The 13242-nt window shown below is 37.4% G+C and overlaps 1 protein-coding gene across 1 annotated transcript in view; it reads left to right on the forward strand.

Annotated features, from left to right (window-relative positions):
- Window positions 1-9099, forward strand: part of LOC140155732 (uncharacterized) — a gene marked incomplete at its 5' end in the record, with an annotated part of 51007 nt that extends 41908 nt beyond the window's left edge. Inside the window, 8 exon segments of the mRNA XM_072178670.1 lie at window positions 36-317; window positions 632-811; window positions 1028-1164; window positions 3902-4067; window positions 4612-4758; window positions 5102-5238; window positions 5708-5869; window positions 7435-9099. Coding sequence (XP_072034771.1) covers window positions 36-317; window positions 632-811; window positions 1028-1164; window positions 3902-4067; window positions 4612-4758; window positions 5102-5238; window positions 5708-5866 — 1208 coding nt within the window. The 3' untranslated portion in view covers window positions 5867-5869; window positions 7435-9099.
- Window positions 9100-13242: the final 4143 nt, after the last annotated feature.

Consider the following 13242-nt stretch of genomic DNA (forward strand, 5'->3'; position numbering starts at 1 on the left):
CAATTTGTATCGTTTTGTCAACTTTTCATGTGCAGTGATCGCAACCAGAGATGTCGAAGACGATTTAGTCACACGACTGTTTGTTAATGGGGAAATGAAAGAGGAAGAATATTCAGATAGAAAACTCGGCAAAAAACCAATCTGTTTGTGGATATCTATCCGAAATGGGGTATTCCGACTTGGACACAAGGGAGATGTAGAAGAGTGTCTATATCACGAGGATCCAGAGGTTGAAGTTGCACAATTCGCATCATTTAGCACCCAGGGTGGAACCACGGAATATGAAATCATGAAATATCCCTACTTCACGGAAGCAGGTAAGCAGGAGCGTTGGAAGGGAGCATGACCTAGCGATGTTTTTACACTCAAATATTGGGACTGACACATAACAGGAATGCTATGGGTTCTATAAAGAAGATCCCAAGGCTCAGTGATATGGTGTCATTTCCGCCATTTACATTCAAGAGGGAAGGGGGAACGCAATAAACGTTTCGTTTTGATATATTACTTGCCGTTACTTACGATGGTATATGGAAATATAGATGGATTATTTGCTCCATTCACTAATTTAATAAAAGGTTTTAAAACGGCATATATAATGATATAAATATGGTTGTGTGTTTGATAACAGGAGACCGTTTGGAGACTTTTGATCCAGCTGGTGTGTACATGCTGTCCTTCTCAAACAAGATCGTTCCTAGAGGCCAGTCATCCTGCATTATTGGTTTTAAGCTTGTTGATGCAAGCGAAGTTACATTTGCCATTGCCGGGGAAGCTAAAGATGGCCTGAAACAACAAATGGCTTTAATAAGTAAGTATGTGTTAAGGGGTAAAGAGGTTCTCCCTCTGAAAAATACTTTACTTTCAGGCGAAATCGGGACACCGGGACACAAAGATTTATTAAAATCAGCACTTTTTCCCCGACTAACAGGGACAAATGTTAATTACCGACCTGGTTATCGTGATGACGTTAAATTAGCGCGTGGATTTCTGTTCATATGTATTCACCGTTCATCTTGTATTCTAGGTTTTGATGCAGCCATGAGAGAAGCAACAATAAAACCATGTCGGGTTTGTGACGTAGAGGCAAGGTCGCCAATACATATGAGACGAGGAACCAAAGAAAATTGGTACCATGTTCAGTTTGGAGGAGGAATTGTCCAGGTAAATGAATAATCATTCATTCTGCTATTAAAGCCATATTGTAACATTTGCTGAGAAGGGCGCCCTCAAGTTGTTTCAAAAATCCGAATTTGTACATGATTGTGATGTATTTTTGATAAACAAATATAGTTATTATTAATCATGATGAACGCATTCAGTTGATCACGAAATTATACAGATGTTTATCACAAATAAATTATTCAATAAATGGTCATAATAAAAGTTTATATAATTAGTGACAGTAAAAGTAAAGTATACGTATGTTATCGAATGCAACATATCATTGGTATAATTACTAATTTCTCTATAGAGTTTTACAGTAAGAAATAGTAGGGATTTTTTGAAAATCTACTGCCTGGGCGAAACATACTTCGAAATTACTGATATTTTAGCACAGTAGTAGTATACACCCCAGTAAAGTTATCCGAGAGTTTCAAGTCCATCCACACCCTAATGTCCATGCACCAAGTGAGACTTTAACTTTCACGCAAATACAAAGCGCCGCAAATTCCACAGATAGTTGTGTACGATAAAGAGTTGTAGTTAGTGGTATAATGGCACACGTCCAGAGGATTGCAATCATCACGAGATGGGCGACCAATTACAAGGCAGCCCCATTTAATGATTCATAACATCGCTAATTTTAATTGGGCAAGAAAATCGGCCGGTCGCGGTGTTCCATAGACACCCAAGTCAGTAATCCACTTGAAAACCTAGCAACACCAAACAGAGGTAGTACCCCAGACAAACAAGTACCTAGACCTATGACTTTGGTTTGCGTAGTGAAGTCAACACTGCTTAGCAACGATTTTGACAAGGACGCAACCCGGACGCAAACAAGCAGACATGTTCGTGTCTACAGAACATGTTGCATTTGACGCGGGCGACAACGGCGCAGCAATCACGCAAACGATCGCGTTTTTCGTTCCAGACATGAACGCTTATTTCTCCGCGTCCGACCACCCGACCATAATCACCTTGGATACGTGGCTTCACCTACTGCCATGGTTAGGGATGGGCAGTGATAGGTCTAGGTGGTATGTCTATGGGTAGTACGATGACTGAAAAGATCAAATGTAAATCAGTTGTGCACAAATTAATAAAAATCAGAGTTTTATGTATAGATGTAGTAGCCAACGTAAGCACAGTGGACATGTGGACTATGAAGTAATCTAACGCGATACCCATATATCAAGAAGCATTAAATTAAAAACAGAAAACATTTCCAGGACGTGACGGAAAAGGATCAAGAAGACCATTTTTATTCGGCGGGAAGGACCGTCTCTCAACCGAGAAAGGGGGCTACCGGTACACTACAACCTGTCAGGGGCCTACGACGTAAACGCAGCCATCAAAATGTTCATCGGCGACTCTCCTGTGACATCACTCCAGATTTGTCATGGCCGGGTTAACAATTCGGCCTGACGATGCGTCGCGAATGAAATGTGATACTGTAGCCATCAATGCCCTTCAAATGTTTAAATATTAAGTCCAGATGATCAGTTTCGAATATTTGATTTACTTTTGTTTGAATCGTTTCTCTCGTACTGGGACGAATATCTCAATTACTGGTCTTTTGTCCCGTCTGAATATAGAAGTGGTTGGACCACAAACCTCATGTTAGATGCGAAAAAAGCTTTTGATGAAGTCTCCTATCGGCATCTTCTACTGAAAGTCAAACATTGCATCAAAAATGGTTCGAATGGACTCGGGATTGCTTTCACAATCACACCCAGCAAGCTCTCCTCGACAGCTAATGTAGTCCCGAATTAGTCTTCTATGGTGTGATGTCCCCCGCGATAGTATCTTAATGGAGTATTTCGTGATCATATTATCCTCTTTTTTTCAGGAAAAATCCACTAAAAAGTTTATTCCCAAAATTGCAGTTGATTCCGATTTTGCGTTTGCATGATTATGTGCATTGCACTGCTCCATAATTATACAATGTGTTGTAATCATGGTAATTACGTTCTGGTGTACCAAATGTAATTCAAATTTCACGATCTAAATGAATTAATCTGCAAGAAATTTTTGGTACATAAACATTATGTAGCCAGAGGTTTCCAGTGGTATAAAAATCTCAACTTTTATGAGAAAAGTGGGGCGATGATGTTGTGGATCACGAAATGCCCTTTTAATACCATTATTGTTTCTCATCAACATAAATGAGCTCCCCTACTGTGTCTCCAACTCGGCTAGTGTGGTATAGATGAGGTGACATGTGTTTACATTTGATACGCCCTCTGTTGGTCTGTGATCAAAACTGTCAGGCAAAAAACACTATAGTTTACATGGAAGAAGTTGATTTTTATTCATTAACTTTGGTTTCAAAGCAAATAATACAAAAAATGTTATCAATCTTGTTTATAAATGCATCAAGCTATATACATAATATCACACAAAACTTCAAAGGTTTTTAAAAGTTGAGTTTTAAAGAGATTTATGTGGTCTGTCATAGACACTTCTGTGTTATTTTGCCTGCCTTGAAACAACAGAGGGCGGTCTGAATGTAAACATGTGACATCATAGGCCACCTCATCTATACAGCAGCAGACGCAACTTTTTGTGATTCGACACTGAATAGAGCAATAACCTAGTGATTTAATTTTTACCATTACCGTTTCTATAAAATTTCCCTTTATAGGTACACGTTCACATTATGACGTATTGCCACGTATGCCATGGGATATGTACAGCTACATAGTATATCATTGCAATCTATACTTTTTATATGCAGGTGTACAATGTTCGCATGACCCATCTAGGACCTCAGATATTTGATGAGCCATTTTTGACGTGGGTAAATCGTAACGCTATTCCTGAACAACAGTATGTGGGATTAGGATACTCAATGAAGAGCCCAACATGGATGTATTCTGAAATAAAAGAAGCGCCAGTCGATGGTATGTCGCCTTTAACTTCCAAATTTTAAAGTAATAGAGTTAATAAGGCGATTATGCTCTGTTCAACTTCACTGAAAACGCAATTAGCTCCGCCAAGTCCACTGCAGCATAATTATGACTAAGTTGTGTCAAATCGGGTAGGGGGGAGGCTGTAGGGTGGTCTTTCAGAGTTTCTGAATGTGTCACCTTAAAGAACCTTAGAAAACGTTTAAAAAAACCTTAAACAGACTATACACTTGCCGAAACATGATGGGACAGCTGACACTCCCGAGTTTACTAAAGTGAAATCTGGGGTTTCCTGTCTTGAGGATATGATTTTTGTTTCCTTTGAGGATGTGGGATTTTACCTCCCGAGTATTTTAAAACCCTCAGTAGTCAACACCCTATAAATTAGAATTTGAACACGAAATATGTGGTTTAGCCTAACAAACCAGGGTCAGGTTGCGGATATATATTAGTGGTGGTGGTTTTCGACATAACATAAGGATGTCTATGTACGTTAATTTAAAACACTGTACAAGTTTGTTTTGTTTCCTTGCCACAGACGTTGCATTTAATGTGGTCGTTGGAGGAGCTGTGAAAGAAGATGAAATGTTCATTGTGAGGTGGAAAGTCGTTGAAAATGCATATATGGCTTTGACTGATAGTGATGCCTTAAAGGAAGGCGGCCGTCCGACCAAATTGGAAATTGGTAAGTAGTCCCTATTTTGCATTATTACTCTTCACTTCAGCACTATACATTAATTATTAACAGTAGTTACGATTTAGTCCCATCCAAAGTACATTGTAACGTGCATTAGAAAAGAATGTCAGTGACAGTGACAGAGCAAGCATTACAATTAAGGTGGGATGAGCATATTTTGTGCCGCTTTTACCTGTTTCCTGGGACATTTGTAATTTTCAATTTCAGACTATGAAGTTGAGGTGAATTTTGGTATTTGATGGGCCAGTACACGTGAAGCGAGCAAACATTTGCAAGTTTACCATATTTATTCTTCAATATATATTCTTCTATTTATTTATCAATAATTTAGTCATTGGCACACGTTGTGAGATTCGGCCATTTGCTGGTGCTGCGCCTGTAGTAGCTCAGAATTGCAACGAACTATCAGCTGAACAAAACTACTTCTGGATAAAATTGGAATCAGGCGCTGATGGAAAAGCGGTTAAGGTACATTATCAAGCCTGTTGATGCAATTTTTTCTCTTTCCCACTGAAGTTGATGCAATTTTATTTTGTTATTATTATTATTATTATTATTATTATTGTATTATTGTTATTATTATTATTATTATTATTATTATTATTATTATTAGCAGTAGTAGTAGTAGTAGTAGTAGTAGTAGTAGTAGTAGTAGTAGTAGTATGATCATTAATATTATTATTATCTACCTATCTATTATTAATATTATTATTATTATTATTACTATTATTATTATTACTTTGGGACTCTATAGAAAGTTGTTAAATATCGTACGTAATTAATCTTTCTTGTTGAACATTTGTTTGATATTGAGCCTAAATTACTCATAAATTGGTCGTTTCACGTCCAAAATGTACAGAGATGTGCTAACGCTCTTTTTCTCCACTGTGCCTTGGATTAATTTTGAGCATCTACATCTATCTCTGATTTCTTGAAGGTGGGACGTTACGATATGGACAAGAAAGAAGCGGCTAATGCATTTATGATTTATGACCAGATACCTTCCGATTTTAAGGCAAATCGGGTCATTCCAGGAGTGAAAAACCGGAATGTCAATGTCGAAGATGTGTTTGAATTAGTCAGCGAAAGTGATTAAAAGGTATTTGATAAAAAAGTCTTATGTCAGTGATAAAATAAATTAAATAACGACAAAGAGCAAACACAAAATTGACAGAATTTACAAAATGTGGACAAGGGATGCAATATAATTTGAAGAGAGTGGGCAATATAGAATGTGGGCAATTGCCATAATCGTAAGATTGACAAGAATGGTACCAGCAATAATAGCGACTATCATTTGGAAGCAAAGCCAAGTCGGGCAAGGTCAATTTACTGTAACTTTTTTCTTCCTCTTCCATTCCCTTTCTTTTCCCACTTTCCCATTTCCTCTTCCGTTATCTCGTCATAGTGACATTAAAGGAGTATTTCGTGATCCGAGCATCCTCTTTGGATGACATTTTTCAGTAGATATCCACGAAAAAAGCTTATTCCCAAAATGTCGGTTGATTCCGATTTTGCGTTTGCGAGTTATGCATGATTATGTGTATTACACTGCTCCATAGACAATACGTTGTAATTTCGTTCTGGTGCACCAGAACGAAATTCAAATTTCACGATATCTTTGCTAAACGAATTAATCTGCAAGAATTTTTTTTTTGTATATTAACATTATGTAGCCAGAGGTTTCCAGTGATATAAAAATCTCAACTTTGTTTGAGAAAAAGGGGGGGATGATGCTGTGGATCACGAAATGCCCTTTTAAGTGAGTAAGTGTCAAGACTGGTCTGGAAGGGGTGTACATAAGCTGCGCGGGCTAAATATTAATTTGGGTGCGTTTGGAGATAGTGGAAAATATTTTTGCTTTCCATGAGTCTACATTATGGTGTTTATAATGTAGATGTAGTGCATTTGCCTAGGATGCTGAATTTGATCTTTGTGTGGGACACAATTTCCGACTTCATGCAACATTGTTCTAATATTATCAAATTTATTGGGGTTTGAGGTAATATTTCCTAAACTTCGTCAGCAATTGGCATTCATCCGAGCTGAAATGCACTTGCAATGCACCATTTTTTTATGGGAGGGGCTTAAAATATAGCTCTTGGTGGTACGTACCCAGAAAGTTTAAATGGCCTCCTGGGGTCAAACATTATAAACTTACGGTACACAAACAACTGCGCGGTAAATACCTGGTTGTCCAATATGAACGTGTTGAGTAGGTGCTACTTTTAAGAGGCATATTTTCAAAAGCTTCTCCCACATTCAAAACTGGTACATTACAAGTGCATTTCATTTCTGACAAACACTTATTGGTAGGACCTCAAACTTCAATTAATTTGATATTATCAGAACGATGTTGTCCAAATTCAGAAATGTTACCCCCTACAAAACTCAAATGCAGTCTCCTTATTCAAAGTCCGCAGTATTAGGGCAATTCCCTACATTATGAGCACCATAATGTAAATTCATGGAAAGAGCTTTTTCTATCAAACTTACTTGACACCATCTTAGTCTTGGCATTTCGTGACGAAATATTTCATTCTTAATGTCAAGTCTGTAGTATACGGCAAGCTCATTGTTAAGCTTAAAAAAGGAAAAAAAAAAAGAACTTGATGACTCAAAATATTCACAAATTCTTGCTCTGTTTTGTTTTTCCCTCTATAGAATCAAGAATACGGTATCAAAGAGCTGAACGTGACGTTATAGTGTATATATTTTATTTACGTTTTATTTTATTTGGCGTTTATCTCAATTATAGCATAATTTCTCTTAATTTAGTTTACGGTTTACATTATAAACAACCATGATTTTTTCTTATTATTAGGAGTAAAATATGGTAATGATTAGTAACAGTACGGTTTCACATAAATTTCTGTATTACCATTGAAAAAGTGTGAAATTTAAATTAAGGTTGTAACGGGAGTACAAGAATAATGTAATATCTTAGATGCTAGTCTTAAGTTACTAAATGATCTTTATATTATGATAGTCATTAATTGTTACAAGAATTTGAAAACTATTAAATCTTATTTTAATTTGTCAAGTATAAAAATGTCATAGAAGAAGATCGATTGTCATTCTGATGTATAATCGATGGAATATAAGTAAATTAAATGACTTTGCAAGTTTTTGCTTCTGCAATAAAGCATTATACATCTGGCTGAATTACCGAAATATCAACCTAAAACGCTATACATTGCATAACCTGTCATCTTTCGAAGTATATACAGGCTGTATCAAAAATGATTGATTCCCAATAGTTTTATGTTTATTGAAAACCTGCTGCAGGCGAATACAACATCATATCCTTTTTAATTGACCAAAAGTTATAGTTTATTATCTTTATAACATTAACTTGTCGTAAAACATCTTGGGCCATTTGTACAACAAATTTAGGCAGCTATAATACTATCATTTTGATACATCCTGTATATGCTGTATTTAAACATCCAATTTAATTTAAAAGTGAATAATCAACACGTTATGGGTTATTTTACTTTTAAACATTTATGCTATTGCAAATAAAAGTGTTGAGACTGAATAATAAATACTGTATATTAGTTGCAGATAAGTTGATCTACTTTTGGAGTATACTGAATTAAAAAAGAAAACAAAATTTGCCTCCCAAATACGAAGTACAGTGTCTGCTGCAAATGTATTATTTGCTTGCATATTCTGGTAAGAGAGGACCAGTTACTTGCTATTTTATTATTGTATTTTTAAGAGCTAAACGTTCCATTCTAAAAGGCCTTTCGTGCATTACACACATATCCATGACGGCATTTTCTGATTTAATATTTACAGTATAATTAATATATAATCATAGTCATGATAGTTCTTTTTCATATTTCAAATTTAATGAGACTAACACAACCAACTGCAGTTATAAGACTCGAAGCAAAACTTATTGAATAACCCCAATAAATATATCAAAACACGAATAGTTACCTGAAGTATATTAAGTTTACTAAATTATATACGGTTTTAAGTTCTTGTCTAATATAAAACGTTCATTTCCATGTTATTATACTGGTTTATTAACGTTTACTTTTTATTTGCTAAGTGTAAACATATAATCATAGTCATGATAGTTCGATTTCATATTCCAAATTTTATGCGACTAACACAACAAACTGAAGGTATAAGACCTGAAGACTCGAAGTAAATCTTATTGAATAACCCAATAAATATATCAAAGCACGAATAGTTATTTATAGTATATATAATATATTAAGTTTACTAAATTATATATGGTTTAAGCTCTACTATAAAAGGTTAATTTTCATGTTTATATATAGATACTGGTTCATTAAAGTTTACTTTTTTTGCAAAGTGTAAGCAACTGTCGTCGTCAACTATTTCAGGAGACGAATACAATGAGTCGGTACACTTAGAGTGTCAGGAGAGATACTTTTGGTTTGTCTCGGTCCCAGTCGGTTTGTGTTCCTCCGTCACTAAACAAACTGGTTTGTTTATAGTGACGAAGGAGCACAAACCGGCTGGGACCGAGACTAACTTTAGTTAGACGAACGAGGTACCAATATCTGACCACAGACGCGTGTAGGGGGGTCACTTGAAATGGAATGGCGTGTCTGTCGGGTTCCATTCACTGCGTGTTCCTCCAGGGGGCGCCCAAATAGCTAGCAAAATACATTCAGGGTAGATGAGCGTGGTACCATTTAAAACCAACACCATAGTGTGCGCAACGCTCTCCATATATCAACATCACAAACGGCATTTTAACTTCTGCCAAAGTCCATACAGATCCCTCAGGCCCCTCTGAAAATCAGCCAAACATAGATGGGCAAGGTACCCGGGGGTGTCACTCCCATTGTGGTACACCATCCGCGATAATAAAAACGCGTAAAAAGGGTAGTTTTTCGTGGGTATGCACGATACGCGCGTATCGTGTTTAGGGTGTCAAAAACATCAGAAATTGAACAAAAGGGTAGCAAAATTGCAATTGCTAATACGTGGAAATGAAATTTAGGGTATGAAATATGATGCAAGGATATTCCCCGTTTAGGGTGTGAAAACAGGGGCGTGTTACCTGTTTAGGGTATCGGTTTAGGCAAGGATTAGATCCTTGTTTATCATACTGCAGTTACTGTCCGTTTTCCTATACACAATACACAGTGATCTCATTATTGACGCGTGACCCCTACAAACAGTGTATGTTATGGGCATTGCCTAGTTAACATCACTGTGTAAAAAAATAACCGGCCAATATTTTAACTATTCTCCAAACTTCTAGCAAATATATTTCTCTAACATGACCTAAAATTACAGCTAGGTTAGATGTTCAGAAGGGTCGCACTTTCGTAGAATATGAGTGAGGGCAAAGCATAGCTAGCTCATAGCTAGCCAACTCCCCGTGTTAATTGAATGGAGATTTGACCGAAAATATTGAGCTATATTGGTAACGGACCGCTCCGTTCTGAAGGTAGCTCTTGATCAGAGCCCTCGCAGTACCTTAGAAGATCCAGAGATCCCCAAGTAAAATAAACCCAAGCAAGTGACTAGTATTAGTAAAGAAAATGTATATAGGCCAATCCATTCTGTAAAAAAATTCATACCACTCCCATGCATCACCCAGCAGTACATGTATTTGTACAGAGCTTGCCGAAGGCAAGCTTCACTATAGGCAAGTCACCAACAAGTAAAGTAGGACCACTATGCAGTAAAGATCACTGTCTACCTGAGATATTGGTCTACCCCACACACCAACCGCGAAAGTCCACTGACCGCCGCGCGCTACAGCCGGTCTTTACTATAGTGTCAGAGGGCATATGGCATGGTTTTTTCATTTTTTCTTTCAATTGGATGGAAAATAGGTTGGCTTTGGAGCAAAGCTATTCTGAAGGATGCCACAAAAAAACGGTACAAGCTACATTTAAACTATTCTAAATAGGTTCTAGAAAATATAGTTTTGTAACATGTCCTAAATTTTAGCTAATTTAGATGTTTGGAGAGGGTCGCACTTTTGTGTTTTATGTAAACGACAGATAACACCAAAAATATGAAGAAATTATTTTCAAACCGTGTTAAGTCAACAATCATTATGTTGCTCATTTTGAAGAATGCTGGTTTACAAAAAGCAGGCCATTGTCTCATTTCGTGAACAAAGGTACACATACCATTGTTTCCTTTCGTTTCCTTTATAATCGGTTACCCAACTGAAGCTATAATACCAGCTTTATTGCGATGTCGCACATGTAAAACAGACACTTGTGCACAACCAGAGAAGATCTGATTTAATCAGTTGAGCTGCTTCAATGAGTGTTATCTTGGTTTAATAGCTTTTAATGGGGTTTAAGTCCTGCAAAGGTCGAGATGAATTCTACTGTAGACATGACTGCATCATGTGGTGCTTGTCAAAAGTTGATTATCGCGGATGGTGTACAGGCCACAATGGGAGTGACCCCCCCCCCCCCGGGGCAAGGTACACTTTGGAACAATTCCAAATGAATGAGTGTAGCCTAAAATACTAAATGGATAATCCAGTGGGATAACCCCGCTCGTCATGGCCGTCGGTTCATGTTAGGCCGTCGGTAGACGGAAGGTGTTGGTGAAAAAAATTGGGTTAACAATAGACTATTTTTCACCGAGGGTGACCGAAAAAGGGAGAATTATAGAAAAATTGTGAATGAAATTGAATTTGACATAAAATTTTTGTGTTTTTATGTTGGTATATCGCCTATAATCTTTTTTTTGTTTCTTTTTTTTTTTTTTTGCTCTTCACTTTTTCAAACCATGCAAAAATATTTCCGTCGGTACATGTTCAAGTTGTGCCCCCTCGGTTCAAAAATCCTGGCTACGCCACTGATAATAACAGACACATATTCCCCTGCACTACCGGTATCAGACACCCTAAAAGTACCGCCGGCCCTCCTGCTTGTCATCTAGCCTAGGCCTGGTGTATGACGTGCAGTCCCTAAATTCAGTAAATTTTCATCGTCAACCGTGTAATTGAATGGGATTATTTTGAAATTTTAAAACGCTTGAAATATCACAAACAAATAGGCCTATGTTGATAAATAATATAAATACAAGCTAAAACCGTTGGGGTTCGATAATGAACCCCACAAAACTAACCGAGTATATAGAAAATGCCATACGGCCGGGCGGTTTCACGAGTTGCCGGCTCGATCATGTCATCCGCCGCCTGGCCTAGGCTAGAGATTGTCGATACCACTCAAATATAATCTTAAATGAACAAACATAGTTCATAGAACACGAAATAGGGTATGACAGGGGGGGGCACTTCAATATGAAATGGATATAGGTGTAGGGCTGGCACTCTCGCACCAAGGGGCATTCGGTGAGAGCAAAATGTAATAAAAAAAAACACTTTTAAAGGGTTAAGCAGCGCCAAGGATTTATCCTTTAAATATTGGTTCAATGCACTTAAAACCCACCCATAATCATATACCAAAATCGCTGAAAAGGTACGGTACCCTAAAACCGTGGCACATCCCCGTATATCTCCAACCAGAGAGACCCCCCCCCACACACACACACGTATATTTTGTATCGTGTATGATCATGAGAATAGTGGAATATTTCCGATAACTTTGCTTTTCCTTGTGTTTATAACACTTTTTAATCAAAGTCTTTTACTCCCGTCCTCTTTCAAAGTATAATCATGACATGACATAAACTGGCGGCACGATAAAATAACATTTTCAACCTAGTTTTTGACTCCATCGTCTCTATCAAACTACAATCATGAGCCCGGGCATGAGCCCCGTCATGAGCACCATATACCCCATACATCAATCATCCGAACATTAAAGAATGTTTTCCCGGAATGTTTTGCCAATCGATATGCAAGGCATTTGTTTCCTATGCAGAACAAGTTTATTTGGCGCTCAACATGATCACATTATTGCCATGTCGAATCCAATTCGTTTTAATATTCCACTGAATACTGTGTGAATTACAGCTATAGGCCTATCATAGTACTCACACTACGGGAGTTGTGAGAGATAAGACTGTTTATATCAACTGACCATGCTGATGACCTGAGATGAAAATACCTAATCTCTTTCTCAGTCAGTTACTGACATATGTAAAACAAACCCATGACAAAATGACTGTTAAAAAGACCAACTATGTAGTCTCTTTCTCAGTCATGTACTGCCATACAAAACAAACTCATAACAAATGCAGAATGTGCATGCGCTTAACCTACAATTTTCGATCTCATTTGAGCTCCATTATCGTATGTATTTTGAATGGTGTATCAACAAAAGTTGAGGCATGTCACCTATCGTATGCAAGCCATTTCGGTGAAATTAAATAGGGAAGCATCGCCTGCGGGCGCTGCTTCAAAAATATGGGGTCATTGGGTGAGAGCGTGATTTTTGGCATCCGGTGAGAGCAAAATGTAAAAAATATGGGGTCATTGGGTGAGAGCATGACCTTTTTTTTTCAATGGAATCTTTGGGTGTGAGCCGAAACAGCGCCACA

The sequence above is a fragment of the Amphiura filiformis genome, chromosome 6 (assembly GCF_039555335.1).
Source record: "Amphiura filiformis chromosome 6, Afil_fr2py, whole genome shotgun sequence".
Classification (NCBI taxonomy): Eukaryota; Metazoa; Echinodermata; class Ophiuroidea; order Amphilepidida; family Amphiuridae; genus Amphiura; species Amphiura filiformis.